The sequence below is a fragment of the Achroia grisella genome, unplaced genomic scaffold (genome assembly GCF_030625045.1).
Source record: "Achroia grisella isolate CSIRO2021 unplaced genomic scaffold, CSIRO_AGI_Agris_v1 utg660, whole genome shotgun sequence".
NCBI lineage: Eukaryota > Metazoa > Arthropoda > Insecta > Lepidoptera > Pyralidae > Achroia > Achroia grisella.
This window is the reverse complement of record NW_026712984.1, coordinates 5,049,624-5,066,557: the sequence shown is the minus strand read 5'-3', so window position 1 is coordinate 5,066,557 and position 16,934 is coordinate 5,049,624. Positions and strand designations below refer to the sequence as shown.

The 16,934-nt window shown below is 36.0% G+C and overlaps 1 protein-coding gene across 1 annotated transcript; it reads left to right on the top strand.

The window, feature by feature from the left end:
* The first annotated feature begins 4 nt into the window (after nt 1-4).
* On the top strand, nt 5-16,443 carry LOC131849822 (mediator of RNA polymerase II transcription subunit 25-like). Its single transcript, XM_059199948.1, has 15 exons — nt 5-250; nt 1,427-1,585; nt 1,950-2,113; nt 2,766-2,920; nt 3,525-3,625; nt 4,927-5,167; nt 5,781-5,942; nt 6,369-6,566; nt 7,561-7,704; nt 8,058-8,148; nt 9,415-9,485; nt 9,594-9,758; nt 10,451-10,678; nt 11,372-11,500; nt 15,784-16,443. Exons 1-15 carry the CDS (start codon nt 129-131, stop codon nt 15,871-15,873), a joined length of 2,220 nt encoding a protein of 739 aa, XP_059055931.1. The 5' UTR covers nt 5-128; the 3' UTR covers nt 15,874-16,443.
* Nucleotides 16,444-16,934: the final 491 nt, after the last annotated feature.

Sequence of the window (16,934 nt, the reverse complement as noted above, 5' to 3'; positions counted from 1 at the left end):
CGTTTACAGTGTTTGCAATAGTACTGGATTGTTTTCTAATTTTTAATTTTGTTTTATATGTTAAAATGATATAGAATAACTTTGCAATAATAAATTAATATATATTGCAAACTAATGATCCTACAATTATGGTGGTAAATGCACCAGACTCGCCTACACAGGCGGAAGTTATATTCGTTATAGAAGCTACATCAACAAATGGGGCATACATTAGTGAACTGAAAACAAATTATTTAATTCCTACACTTGAGTGAGTAATAAGAATTTATTAAGTCATGCAAACTGAACTGAAAACAATAAGGAATCATTTTGTATTCTTTTTAAAATAGTAAATTGACAGGAACTACAAATTATGTTATTAACAAATTTATCCCCATAATATATTAATTTATCCCCATTCAGGACCTAATGATGTATTTTAAAACAATGTTAGTGATCTATCGTAAGGTCCACCTGATGGTACAGAGTGTCTTCTAGACTAGACAGCCAGAACTAACCATGGTCACATGTGTAAATAATGATTCTTGTTCTACAAGCACTTTACAGATGTAAAGGTTTGACCCCTTAGCATATTACCTTTGTTTCATCTATTTCTGCTACCAACCTTGCTCTGTAAGCTGTGTATCAGTTGAAGGGTGAGTTGGCAGTGGCATTACAAGATAAGAGGTATGAATAGTTACTTAGTCAATTGGAATAAGGATACAATGAACTTCAGACTGAGGACTGACATAAGCTTACATGATATAACCATGATGTTGATATTATGCCCATGATCCTGTTAATGAATTACCTTCTGAGGTTTCCTTGAGAGACTACTGTGTGGGTTTTTTCTTGCAGGGTATATTAAGGTTTTTTAAGGGTCAGCAATGTACATGTGACACCCATGGTGTTTTAGTAGTCTATAGGCTACTGTAAGTGTTCAACGTCAAATGAGCTTTACCCTTGTTTCTTCTTTACTTTGAATGGCTGCTATCAATTTTATCGTCAACATGGTTTGAGAGACAATGGAATTTTGTAGCTGTTGCTTATTTCAATTTCAATTTTAGTAGTGAATTTAATGTTAATTTTGCAGATTTAGAATATTAAAATTAAAGTCAGCACAACACTTGAGAGATTATAAACAACTATAAATCTACTTAGGAGCCTACCTAATTATATTACTCAACTAAAAAAATACAACAACCAAAAACAAGTGACTAGGAATTCCTTGTTCCTTTCAATAGATGCACACTTGCATGTGTTGATTGATCTCAGGGTTGCCAACTTTATGATAGGTTTTTTAACATTCTAGATATTTTTTATATTCTAAATATCATTTTAGTCCCTAACTGGGGGCCCTGGGCTGCAGCACAAAAAGCCCTTCGGTAGTCATGCAGGGGCGGCATGTATAGTTCATTATATTTTCACCTATGTTTTCTTTCTCCAGATACTTCCATGGAGGTGCATTAGAGGAGGGTGGTGGTAGTGGTTCTGTGTACAGTATAGTTACATACAGAGCTGCTGACAGTCACCCGGGTGTGCCAGTATCTACTTATGGACCTTTCACATCACCACAAAATGTTGTTGAAACTGTGGACAAAATACAGTAAGTCATAGATTTTTTTTACAATTAGAACCTTGCAATTAGCCACGTCGACTATAAGCAGATATGGTGTGCAATGTATGACTCATAGAGCTGCTCCCAATAAAGCAGCCCCTCATTCTTAAAAGTCAGTGTCATGTCTGATTATCTTGGTTAAATTTATCACACCTTAGCTCCGACGAATTTGCAGGTAACAGGTAGTTTTCAAATAAAATAAAATTCTAATATTATTTTAGCTGCAAATAGAACTCCTATTTTATATTGTGCATATGCCCCTAACTTTCTACAAATGGCAAAAACAAACATCCAGTACAGCCTTACTCTGTTATCACACCTATTTACATGTTACAATGAAATTTTGTTTCAGATACATAAGCGGGCATGCGGAGAGCCGCGCATGCGTCACAGAAGCTCTAACAGCAGCACTGGCATGTTTTGAAGAGCTCGGCAGAACTGATATACCAATGCACATACTACTGATGTGTACATCTCCACCATATTCTGCATACGCGGGGGGACTGCCGCCTCCAGGTAATAAAATTTAAGTATCTGTTTGATGGATCCCCCATCCAATTCGAACGGGGACCGTAATAACGACGGCCTGAGCCGAGGTTCGAACTCATAGCGGTGCCCTTAGACTAAAGTCGTATACGTCATGCGGGATCGTCCGGTAAAGCTGTAAAGGCTAGCTGTGGCATTAAAGTAGTCCAAAAATTCCGATTGCAATTTTAAATTAACAGCTTGTCACTAAATGTATTCGAAACTATTATATATACTCTACTTATGTATTTGAAACTACTATCAGAAAATTAATTAAAAACAATTTTTTCTTTGTTTCTGTTTGTTCTTGCTAAAACAGCGGGACCGATTTTGACGGTACTTTCACTCGCTGATACGTTAAAAATGACGAATTTTCATACAAACTTTAAACCCCTATTTAATTTTACACTCTTAATATTTTTTTACAAACTTTGAATGTCATATTTATTTATATTTAATCAATAGCCTAAGATATAAGTTTCAAACTTCTAGCGTCTTTAAAAATGACGATATTTCCATACAACCTTTCAAACATTTATTGACTTTATTTATTTAATCATTGCATTCGTATATTCATAAAACAACATTAAGATACACATATATGCACACATACACACACATATATATGTTTATATCAACGTAGGTGCCCCAGCAACTGTTGAACAAGCAGCACGATTGGTTGGCGAGCGTGGTGCTCAGTTGTCTATTGTGGCAGCTCGTAGAATAACCACATTGCATTCCCTCTATGAACATGCCGGGGGCGAGTTACATCAAGCACAGCAGCGGAATTATGCGAAGGTCAGATATCAATACAAATATTAATAATATCTCAGTGCAACTCACAGTGCCGTCGAGTACCAAGCTAAGCAGAGCTTGGTATCTAGGTATGGTTACTCAGTCTTTCTTGTTGAAAAACCTCATCTGCAGGATAAAGTAACACTTTCTTGTATTTCTGTATTATAATTAATTTAATTGTCAGCTGACGTCCTAGATGGTCTTGATTCATAACTTAGTATTGGTCTGTGTGTTTTCTATGTATATTATTTACTAGTTGACCCGCGCAACTTCGTCTGCGTTTCATTTCCCCATCCTTTGCAATATTTTTCATCGGAACTTCGCTCCTATTGGTTGTAGCGTAATGTTATATAGAGCATTCCTCGACAAATGGACTATCCAACAAGAAGAAAATTCTTCAATTCAAACCGGTAGTTCCTGAGATTAGCGCGTTCAAACTAACAAACTCTTCAGCTTTGTAATATTAGTATAGATGTAATTACAAAAAAAAATGTTTTTATATCAGTTGTCTAGTACCTATAACACAAGCTCTGCTTAACTTGGAACACAACATCATCTATATTGTATGAATTGTTCAGAGATATTATTATTAATTGTTATATTCTAGGATCCTAGACATTTGGTGTTGCTCCGTGGATACAGCTTAAAGGAACGGCCGCCCAGTCCTGCTCCGCCGCCTGTTCCGGACATACAGACAGATATGTATGGGTATGTATCCATTTTTAATATAATACTAATGTCGGTTAAATAGAAGCATAGGTCTGTAAGTTTGTCTGATTATTACGGTTTTGCATTTTAAATGCAGCCAAAACTGATGAATTTTAGCAGTTGAATATGATGTCAAGAGAGATTAGTTATTGTGGTGGAAGTAAATCTTCTCTGGGAACGGTCATGGTACGTTGGTAGGAATGGGATCATCAGTCCACATTACTAACAACCCTCTTCACCTCGATTTGATTTGATTTGAATAGCTAGTTTCACATAAATCTGGTATCAGACGAGACGAGCCGAGAGCGAGCGTGGCAATGGACATGGTACCTTGGTAGCAATGGGATCATAGGCCATACACAAACAATGCCCGTCCCCTGATTTGATTTGATTTGATTTGAATAGCTAGTTTCACATAAATCTGCTATCAGACAAGACGAGCCGAGAGCGAGCGTGCGAATGGACATGGTTCCTTGGTAGCAATGGAATCATAGTCCATACACAAACAATCGTCGTCACCTGATTTGATTTGATTTGAATAGCTAGTTTCACATAAATCTGGTATCAGACAAGACGAGCCGAGAGCGAGCGTGCGAATGGACATGGTACCTTGGTAGCAATGGGATCATAGGCCATACACAAACAATCGTCGTCCCCTGATTTGATTTGATTTAAATAGCTAGTTTCATATACATCCGGCATTGGCTGCATACTGAACAGGATGGTAGGGAAAAAGTATATTACTACAATATGCTTGACGTTCATAAACTGATAAAATATCCTACATGACTAATATTTGATTTGATTTGTAAAGCTAGTTTCAGAAGCGAAATATCTAAAGAAGAAAGTATACACTATAGTCTGAGGAGATAAAAACCATCGCTCCTAAGAATATCCTTCAATTCCTGTCCCTGACGGGCCTAGGTGGCGAACTTTGGAAAAAAGGGCGAGCGCAATAGATCTATGTAGGTCGCAGTGCTACATATCTTAATACCTGCCAATAGGGGGGACGTAGACGGGGGAATTAGTAACTCCCATTGCTAGCAATGTACGGTCGTTATGTTAGGTCGACCTCCACGTTGTTCCCCCTGGAAACCATCGTGATAAATTCTTAGTGATTTGTCACGATGTGCTAACTGCCCTGACCTCATGCTCATCTCATAATCCTCCACTGGTGCCCGCCATCGTAAACCGTTAGCGCAAGCGGGTGCACCATTCCATTATCTTACACAAAAATAAACCTGACAATAGCCCAAAACCCTCAATAAAAAAATGATAATTTCATATAAATCCAATATCAGACAGGGCCGCGGCGCGGGTGTGGGCGTGGGCGTGGGAGTGGGAGTGGGCGTGGGCGTGGGCGTGGGCGTAGGAGTGGGCGTGGGCGCTACAAACACTCGTCCGCCAGCGCCTCTGTTCCCGCGGGCGGCAGCTCGCGGCGGATGGCCGGTGCCTCGTCAGCCGCTCACGTACGCCAACTCGGCGCTGCTGACGCAGCTCGCGCAGCCCTCGTTCCCGCCACCGCCGCCCCAACAAGTCTCTGTACGTATACAGTTTGTTTGTTTAATAACGAAACTGCCAAAAAAATATCCTATATCGAACTCTATCTATACATATAAATAAAATTGGAGCATAATGCATATGAATATAAATACGGTACATACACCAAAATAACATCTTTTACATTTTTTGTCTGTCTGTCTGTTTTTCCCGCTAATCTCTGAAATGGCTGGCCCGATTTTGACAGGAATTTTATTGATAGGTAGATGATTTAATAAGAAGTAACTTCGGCTACTTTTTTTTTTAAATAAAGTTAAAATCCACGCTGACGAAGTCGTGGGTACAGCTAGTATTAAGTATAATGATACCTTTTAAAACACAATAATAATATGTGCTCGTTTAAAGCTCGCGCACACATAAAGGCACTCTTATCAGCAGATATTAACCAACATTATATAAAAGAAATTTAAGGTTGGTTGGTTATTAATGATTCAGCATTAAAAAATATATGCAACCCTAAATTTAACCCTTCTAACATCAACCCTTAATTTTTAGTAATTTTCTACTCTCAGAGGTAAGTTACTGATAATTTATACGGCAGAACAAGGTTTGTGAAGTATGCTAGTCTCTCTATGTATGTATGTCTTGTCATCAGCGTATGCCAAATATGCTTACACCGGGTCCTTCCACGTCGCCCGCCACAGGCGGCCCGCCAGCTCCTCAACGCAGCATTATATGGAACGGCGTTATCGAATGGATGGAGAAAGGCAAAGCACCAGGGGATCAGCAGAAGACCACCAGGCTTCTGTCGTGCCAAGTAAGTTTTACGAACCATTTAAAAGGTCTCTGCTGCAGTTGGTGTTTATATATTCACTGGACGATGATAGTAGCAAGTGCAGAGCTGTCTGCACTCTGTTAGACATTGTACAAAGATTATATTGTTAAAACTGTTAAATCGATAGATGATCAATAATTTTAGAGGAAACGAGAGGATCCTCAATAATTTGTCCTCAAGAATAGAATAAAAAATAATTTATTCAAATAAACTTAATTTAAGCACTTTTGAATACTCAAAAATATTTATTTACATCTACCGCTCATAAGGAAAGCTGTCTCATCACAAGAAGAATAAGAAAGAAACGTTTGCCGCGACAGCTAATATCTGTATAACATATTATTTACGAAGAATCTATCATTTGGAAGTACCATTGAGAAGTGTCAATCATAATCGCTTATTATCCAGGTGTCAGCAAGTTCCAAGGACGTGGAGCCGGACCTAAAGGTGGACACGTGGCCGAACAAGCTGCTCATGCAGCTGATGCCCAAACAGCTGATCAGCAACATCGGTGGCGCGTACCTCAAGGAGAGCAAGTCTGTGTTGTTCCACCTCCAGCCCAGTGAGGCGTTGGATGCACTCACAAAGGTCATGGTCAATGGATTTGTAAGTATCATATGTTTTTGTATATAATTTAACTAGCTCTGCCTACGAACCGCGTGGTTATAGGCTACTAGCTGTGCCCGCGATTACACCCGTTTGAAATGTATATGTTATTCTGTGTTATTCTGATGTAAAGTTTCATTAAAATCCATTCGCTAGTTTTTGCGTGAAAGAGTAACAAGCATCCCTCCATAAACACTCACAAATTTATTTATTTCAATATGATCTATACAAATAAATATGTAATTTCATTGAAATCAATTCAGTAGTTTTTACTTGTAAGAGTAACAAACATCAACCCTCACAAATTTAAGTGTCTGTTATATGAAACAATGGACAAATGTGTAAGGCAATTGTTGTTAATTTTCTGGCCCTCTGATTGATCCCCCGTCCAATTCAAACGGGGATCGAAATTACGACGGCCTGAGCCGTGGTTCGAAACCCTAGCGGTGCCCTCAGAAGTGGAGTTGGCCTTCAGCCGCTCCTTAAGTCTTTGTCCCTCATAACCGAGTTTGGAGTGCCATCTGCACTCGCCCCTATCGTCCGGTGAGTTGCAGCAGCTGTATTAGGATAGTCTGAAAAAAAACCGGAATTTTCACTTAATATCAGACATAGACGTTATATATTATGTATATATATTCGTTTGATAATTATACTGTGTATGTTAGTCCTATCTTGCAGGTTGTCTGTAAGAAATTGCTTATAGCGATAAGACCGCCTTTTGATCATAATTTTCTATTTATTGTTTTTTTTCTTATTGTATTTCTTCTATGTACACAATAAAGAGTTTATTATTCTTATTATTATAGACACCTAGTACAGAGTGTAAATAAACTGGCTTTAAAAAATAATAAAGATGAGTTTCTTGCCAGTTATTCCCAATAAAAAATATAGTAATACATATAAAATTTGACGTTTATAAGCGGCTAGAATATCGTACATGAATAAATGAGTTTGATTTGATTTGATATATCAAAGCACTTGTGTATATTTGAAGGCGGGCTGCGTCCATTTCTCCCCGATGCCGTCCCCGCCGCAGTGCGACATCAAGGTGTTGATTCTGCTGTACACGCCAGATAAGAAGGCGTACCTCGGATTCATACCAAACAACCAGGCTGCGTTTGTAGACAGGCTCCGGAAAGTAAGTTATAGTTTTATGTTTTTTTTTATGGCTGACCATATACAACATATATACATCTATACATATAAATAAAACTGGAGTGTCTGTTTGTAATATTGAAATAACCGTTTTTTACTACATCCATATGAATATATATACGGTACATACACCAAAATAACATTTTTTACAATTTTTGTCTGTGTTTGTTCCGGCTAAAATGGCTGAAATGGCTTAACCGATTTTGACGAGACTTTTTTTGACATGTAGCTGATGTAATAAGGAGTAACTTAGGCTACTTTTATTTTAGAAAAATAAAGTTAAAGCTACTGTATATTACATCTACTATTTACTATATATACTTGTGGGCTTTACAGGTGATCCAACAGCAGAAGATCACTCAGATTATAAATAAACAGCAGATGCCGGCGGGCGCAGGCGGTTCAATGCCCACTTCCACCATGGCCGGTTAGTATCATACCTGAACACTTACAAGTTATTTTTATTTTACTTACTACCATTTTACATGCTCGTGAACGAGTGCTGCTTGTAGGGACTGGTCTGCTCTTATCACTACGACTGATTTAATCTTATTGTGTCTTCTTTTTATCTTATATTTGACCCTAATACATTAGAGCTAGTTGGTAGTTTGTATTCACATGTTTTGACTTGAAAACTGTAAACTTACAAGGATTATTTAAAAGACCAACATATGAGGTTCTTGCTCGTTCTTCTTGTGATGAGAAAGCTTTCCGAATGAGTGGTCGATTAAAAAAAATGTTACAACTATTCAAAAGTGTCTAAATTAAGTTTATTTGAATAAAGGATTGTCTATTTGATTCTATTTTACATTATTAGTATATATAGTAAATTATTCGGGTTGTAACACTAATAATTTTATGGTAAATAAAGCGGTGACCGCTGACTCAATTTGAAATAGGTAAATCAATAGGTATCAGGTATTATTGTTTACCATTAAATTATGCGTGTTTATTAATAATATGTACTAAACGCGAAAGTTTTAAAGTAAAAATACTGCTGTTTTACATTTTTTCGGCTAAATATTCCAACATTTTCTTCTCATAACAACCTTCCTCAAACTTCAAGCACGACTTTCAATATTAAAATAAAGCTATATGTATTGGTCCAACGTTTCTCGAAATTTGCACTTAAAATACGTTTCGCAATTCATTTTTATTATCTTATATATAAAATTCTCGTGTCACAGTTTTCGTTCCCATACCCCTCCGAAACGGCTTGACCGATTCTCATGAAATTTTGTGAGCGTATTGAGTAGGTCTGAGAATCGGCCAACATCTATTTTTCATCCCCCTAATGTTAGGGGTAGGCCAACCCAAATTTTTTTTTTAAGACAAAACAACGTTTTCCGGCACAGCTAGTAATATATAAATTTATAGATTACATTATTAGGTAAACTATTTTTGTGTAATGAGATGAAGATGTTATGTTCATATAATTTAATTATATATGTACATAGATATGGTTTGGATTGTGACTACTCTACAACGCTTTCAATTTCTACTTAAAGGTACAAGACGCAAGTTTCTTGTGATGAGTTTGCATTCCGAATGTGGTAGGAGCAAAAATATGACTATAGAAAACTGCTTAAAATAGTTTATTTGAATAAAAATTATTTCTATTATATTCTAATTTGCCATACCGCATTAAGCTCGCTTTTTGATTGTACAATAAATAAAGGATCTTTCTGGCCAGGTTCGATGCCTACACCGGGGATGTCAAACGCAGGGATGGGGAGTGGTGGCAACATGGGACCAGGTCCAAGTATGGGGCCGGGTGGCAATATGGGTCCGGGTGGCAATATGGGTCCGGGTGGCAATATGGGTCCGGGTGGCAACATGGGTCCGGGTGGCAACATGGGTCCGGGTGGCAACATGGGTCCGGGTACCAGTATGGGCCCGGGAAGCAATATGGGACCCGGGAGCAGTATGGGAGGTGGCATGCCCGTCGGCAGCGTGGGTAACGTGGGCGTGGGGCAGATGTCCGGAGTACCCACCAGCCAGAGCATGGTGCAGTCACAAATGCAGCAGCATCCGCAGGTAATTAGTCTTTGAAAACTGTTAGCATTCAAGTGAAAAGCATTATAATAAATTATTTAACTGTATGTGCACACATTACAAAGCAGGTGTTATACATCGGTAATGGCTATCGACGGAAACCGTAGTATTGCCATATTTAACTATTCACTTATAAAAATACACTTATAAGCTATTAAGCCTCGAAAAATTGCATAACGCCATCTAGTCTCAAGCTAAGTAAATGTGTTATGGGTATCATGCAACTGATAGAAATACTTAAATACCTACATAATAAACATGACACTTAGGCCAATACAAACAATCATATTCCTGAATCGTTTTTAGAAATAAAATCACGCGGGATCAATTTTTTTTATTTATTTTTTTCATTTTTATTTGCAATTAGTTATTACTAATTGATTCCGCGTAAACGGTCAGTATACCCATTTCGACCGATCCAGAATATAGGCGACGGAAAAAATATATAGATTACTTACCGTCAAGTGAGCCGTTAGCTCGTTTGTTATTGCAGTATTCTTTTTATTCCATTCAAAATAATATTGGGATAAATCTGCCATTGTACAACTTATTTTTTAAGATCGTTGTATCCTTAGTTATTTTATATGTATTTACTGTACAATAAAGTGTTACAAACAAACAAATGTTTTTGTGCGAACTTAGAAACAGTCTAGATCTAGAATCATGATTTCCAGAGCATGATGATCGGCGGGATGGGCGGCCAGGTGCAGCAGGTGGGCGGCAAGGGTCCCCGCCCTGTCACACAGATGGACGGGTTGGAGGCCGCCCGCCAGCAGAACATCGAGAAGATGCAACACCTGCAGCAGACCATAGAGGCGGCGCACCAGCAGCAACAGTACAAGTCGCAAATGGACATGATGTCGCACTTCCACGCGCAGACCGAGCACTATAAACAGTTGGAGGTTAGTATATATCGTTACATAGTATAAAACAAAGTCGCTGTCGCTGTCTGTCCGTCCCTATGTATGCTTAAATCTTTATAACTACGCAACGGATTTTGAAGCAGTTTTCTTTAATAGATAGAGTGATTCTGAAGAAAGGTTTATATGTATAATACATGTACACCCGAACAAAACCGGGGCGAGTGTTATATATAAAATTCTCGTGTCATGTTAGTTACCATACTCCTCCAAAACGGCTTAACGGATTTTTATGAAATTTTATATACATATACCTACAGAATATGCATTTAAAATTTTATAAAAAATCGGTTGAAATTTCATAAAAGTCTGAGAATCGGCTACTATCTATTTTTCGTACCCCCAAGAATAAGAGTTGTCCACCTCTAACATTTTTTTTATTTTTTGGACAAATTTTATTTTTTTTATAATGTGACATTGAAAATACTTACAACCCTAAATTTTCACTTTCCTAGCAATATACCTCTATTTTTTAACAGCGATTTTAATTTATATGACAAAACAACGTTTGCCGGGTCAGCAAGTATGTATATATAAGTGAGTTAATTAAGTTACTATTTATTTATTAGATATCTTCGAGTGAATATCCGTCAAAATCGGAGATGATAGCTTTGCTAGTCTCTGAAACGGCTGGACCGATTTTCATGTAACTTACATTATTCCGTCTATTTCCAGCTGCAACAACAATTGCAACAGCAGCTCAGAAGTGCAGGCGCTGGCGGTCCAGTGGCCGGAGGACATCCGCCGCGGATCATGAGACCCTTACTACCTTCCAATCCGGGCCTTAGGCATCTCCTGCAGCAGGTGAGTTATACTAACCTAATTTCTATAAATTTTTATATTTCAGAATTAGCATACTCATTATTCATATAGTTAGTTGTCTTATACTGTAACTGTAGCATGGTGCGGGTAACAGTTACTAATTTTACATTTAACAATTGCTACATTTAAGTTAATACAGTTATTAATGATTTCATATATTACGAATGCGGTACATCTGAAATATTAAGTCATAATTTGTAAATAGTGGCAACTTTTAAGAGTGAAACGAAACATTAATGTATATTCGCATGTGTATTTATATTTAATAATATTAAAGTTATCTTCTTTTTATATTTTTTTAAAATTGTAATTCCATTTTTTTTAAAAGCACCGCCTACATGAATCTCTGTTTGCCCAATGGTTGTCTGGGAGAAAATGCCTCATGCTGTTAAGTCCGCCATTTATTTATGTATTTGTGCATTAAAATATTTAATAAATAAATTAATTAATTAATTAATTAAACTCACCCGCACCATGCTACAGCGCACATGATATAGCTGTGTTCTTTTTTTATTATATCGTGTAGCAAAATCGATAAAGACCGTTCCCACGTCAGAGAGTAAGAATCCCACATTTTGGAAAAATTATTTTAATTAAGTGTACTAAATTTACTTTTATGTCATCTTTTAATTTAATTATTAAACTGTGTGATTGTAAATAATACATCTATGAATCTAATTACACTAGCATAATCATATACAGTATAGGATCATATATATGTTTATAGTATATTACTTAATCAATAATGCAAGATTTTTCAAACTATTTGCTTGTATTAAATAGTTCCACATTGATTAATTAAATATGTATTATCCTATATAATTGATAATGTAATATGTGCCTAACTTTTATTCTATAAACATTTTTATTCAAAGCTATAAACAAAGAATCTTATCTACTCGCATGACAAGCCCAAGGTTCTTGCAATCACTTTTGCTAATGTTATCGTTTCTAAAATTCATCAATTTCATACTTCAAACCATATATTCGAAACTAAATTCAGGATTTGTTCTGCATAATCCAACGGCTTCAAATGTACGTGTTTATGAACATTATGCTATCAGTACAAGTGTTTTAAAACTGAGTGGATTATACAAAGGAAATCTGTTGTTATTTGTGCAAAACTGCTTAATTTCACACCCTGATCTCTTAAGTTAGTGGCAGTGAAAACAAGCAGACCTTAGAATAAAATAGATTTTAATAAAGCACACCCCATATTATTCATATTTTTAACCAGGTCTTAAAGCTATTCATATTGCCCAAATGAAAATAAAAAATTGTCGTACCAACATTTAGTTACCATTGAATCGAAGAAGATTATGCCAAATGAAGGTATTTACCTCTCTCGACATGTTAAGACCCGGTTAACAATATAAACAATTTGTATTAAACACAAAAGTTTATGAACAAACACCCGATATTGATGTCGAAAGTAAGAATGTAATAATCGAAAAAATACCATTTGAGATAAAAAAAAATACCAATGAGGTTACCTGGCAACTGTTTTTTACAACTGAAGTAGCCACAAGTCCTTAGAGTTAATGATAAAAAAATGGTTATGTGCATAAGTAGGTAAAGAACTGTTATATTAATTAATGACTTTGACTTTTTAAAAATAAAACACAAAGAACATAATAGAAAAAAAACTTAATATAATAATATATTATTCTTTGTATGGTTGTATACAGTGTAGTTCTCTTTAGTTTCTGATTTCTTTTATTGTTATTATTATTAACAAATTATATGCCTTTCTAATCATCAAACGTTATAGAAATGAAACAGGTACAGCTGTGAATGTATTGCATCATTGCAGTATAAATGAGTTCTTAAATGTTGTTCATATCGACCTCCTGTAATTTTTTTTCAGCACACGCTTAACTCATGTCTTGCTTATCTTCACACTTTAACGTATATACTGAGCATGCTCAATTTGACTCAAATCGAGCCGTCATTTTGATAAAATATAATGTTATTGACTCGTCTTGACGCAACAATAACGACAAAAAAAACGTAAAACAATTTACACACATTACAAACCATTCAATGTCAACAACACAACACAGCATAATGCTTGAAACATTGTGTGCTTGATGTGACGTGATGATTTTTAGTTATTATTTGTTATTTATAGGTATTTTTGTTTTAAATCGGTCCAAACTGTGGAAACTTTCCTTTTTATAATATTAGTATAGAGAGCACAGTACTTCCAGAGCTATCATCTACTATTTATTCCTATCACTTTGTGTCATATTTTTGGCATATATGTGCCATTTCAAAGAAAGAGACAGATAGTCCTTTTTGGCAATCACGCACGCACATATAACACTAGCTAACCCGCGCAACTTCATCTGAATCTAAATTTTAGCCTATGTGTTATTCCTATGTATGAGCTATATTACTGTAAAGTTTCATCAAAATCTCTTCAATAGTTTTTGCGTATAAGAGTACCAAACATCCATCCATTAACAAACTTTCGCGTTTGTAATATTACTAAGAATTTATAATACAACACTACATTGCATTATAATAATATACGATACAATTTATATACTTACGTTACTAGTTGGCAAGATGGCCGACATACGGCATATGCGCTCGCTATGCCTTCTAAGTCAGGTTGAGCATGCTCAGCATTGCTCAGGTAGTGTTGAGCGCGTCGTGTGTTTCTAGCAACAGCAGACGCCGCGCGGCGGTCGCCCGCACATGTGAGCCGCCCACAGTCCACCGCACTCACTCGCACAAGTAATGCTTACCTTCCCTACTAACTGGCGGTTGGCATAGTGATATCATTATCATTACATAGTATAAAACAAAGTCGCTGTCGCTGTCTGTCCGTCTCTATGTATACTTAAATCTTTAAAACTATGAAACGGATTTTGAAGCGTTTTTTTTTTTAATAATATATATATAAAAAAACTAGAGATAAAACGTTACTCATTACACCAGGTTTGTTACCAGTGTTTACATACCAGGTAACTAGTTAAGCGGAGCGCGTTTATTCTTAAAAACTCGACCTAGACCAATCGGGATTTTTTTTAATGGTAAACGATGGAGGGCCGAAGGTCGGCCTGGTCTCGATTGGTCAAGCCGTTTTGGATGAGTATCGTTATAAAGAGTGCAAATCTAATTTCTAACTTTGCTCAAGCAACAATATATTTAGTATACAATACTCTTGTGTTTATGAGTTTCTGATATTTCGACAACAGTCCCGGTCACTCATAAATCTTTAAATAATTTAAAGATTTTGTATGTAATGTTACCATTCCTAAAGGCTGTGGAAGCGACTTCTCTTTTTTACTTTTAATCCGTTTCATATCTTTGCCAAACAATCACTCATCTGGAAAAAAATCATTCTCTATATATTACTCTTTTGAATATCACTATGCCAATAGTCCATTTTTGCATGTTGTAAATAAACAATTTCTATCATTTTTTTTCTTTTCTGCTATTACTATTGCATGTAATGGTCATCCCTCGTCCAATATTATTGTGTAAATTTCAGGTAAACTGAACAATTGGTATTAAGACCAAAATAGATATCAAGATTGATTGTGTAAGCCCCTGGTATTATACAATCAGGCATATTAATGATTATTATTTTAAACAGATTGAAATTTAATGCGTAGTAAGATACAATTGAAGTTAGACACAAAAATCTAAACAGTTTGTAACTGCAACTGTCTGCAAATGTTTATACATAATCGCAAAACTTTCAATTTGTTTATAATAAGAAACTATTGCCTACTACGTTGCAGTTAGAACTCTGATTTCTATAAGTCGAATATATATATAACAAGTGGTAATATAAATTCTGATAGTGTATAGAAACCACTATATATAATTATAAATATAAAGGCAAACAAGCTCGACCGATGGAAAGTAATAACCGTCGCATATATAAATAATATAATGGACTTTGCTGAATATATAACTAAGTCCCTAGTACATCATGTGGTACCATTTTTAATTGTTATACCTCAGTACCTACTACGTAATTTTACTACCATATAAATCTTCAAATTGAAATTATATATTGAAAATAGCTTATAAAAGCTGGCAGCGAAATTTGGTAAGGTTTTTTCTCACTAAATCTGTAATTATTAAATGGGTATTTTGTATAATATAAAAACAAAAAAAGTTCAATTGTGTTTCTTGGCAGTTCTTCTCAATTGTATCTGCAGACAGAATTGGACGGTAGGGAATATTAATGAAACTTTACGTTTTCATTCATGTGTATTTATATTAATTATATATAATTTCTATAGCAACCACAGTACCGGCCGGGCGGCAGCGGGGCGCGTCCTTCTGCACAGTCTCAACAATTCGATGACGTCTCGAGTTATGATTTCCTGTAGATTTTTTATAGAGCCTAGTTATAAGTAATATACATATAGTCATTGGCTTTGTGTGGGCGCTGTATTATTTTATATTCATTTATTTTTTAATGGATGATACGCTGGCGCCAGTGGAAAATCAATATGAGGTCAGGTCAGTTAACCCGTCATTGCAAATTCAATAGAAGTTTATGATAATGATTTCCAGAGCGAACTGTGTGGAAGTCAACCTAACGTGGAACATTGCTAAAAATTTGCTTCGCTACGATTTATAATTACAAAACATTTTATTGATACGTTTTTGTTTTTAAATTAGAAAAGGACTAGATTATTATTGTTTTTTATATATGAGTTTTTGCCTCTTTTCAACCGTATGTACGTATATGTTATTTCGATCCGTATACTCTTTTACTGCATATACTTGTCCGCGTAGGTGACTCAAGAATTTACATATTTTTGTCGATAGAGGAACCCCTTAATATAATTTCATCTCAAATTTATTAACTTATGAAACACAATTTTTTCATATATAGTTCGTAACAGTATTACATTTTGCGCTGTTTATTGCCAGACAAGATCCAGATTTTATGTGTGGAGGTTGAGGACACACAGGTTCTTGTAGAACTTTCACATTTATTAATAAGATGAATGTCTGGCCGTCGTGAGCTCTTGCTCTAATAGAACTGAGGAGAAAAGGTCGAAAAAATGTTCAGCAACTAAAATAGGTTTGTTACACGTTTGACGTTATTATGACCAAGAGACAGTATCTTGATCATAATAACGTTTCATTTATGTTTTTCACTAAAATATTGGGATATATAGGTATATATTTTGTAATATTATGACTGAACTAAATTGACCACCAACCACATTGTGGAATCACCTTCCTGCAATGGTATTTCCGAACCGATACGATATTGAGACCTTCAAGAAAAGAGCTTATTCCTTTTTAAAAGGCCGACAACGTACTTGCAATTCTCCTGGTGTTGCGGGTGCTCATGGGCGCCAGTAATCACTTGCCATCAGGTGAGCCGCATGCTCGTTTGTCTCCTGCGTTATAAAAAAAAAAAGAATACGAGTCT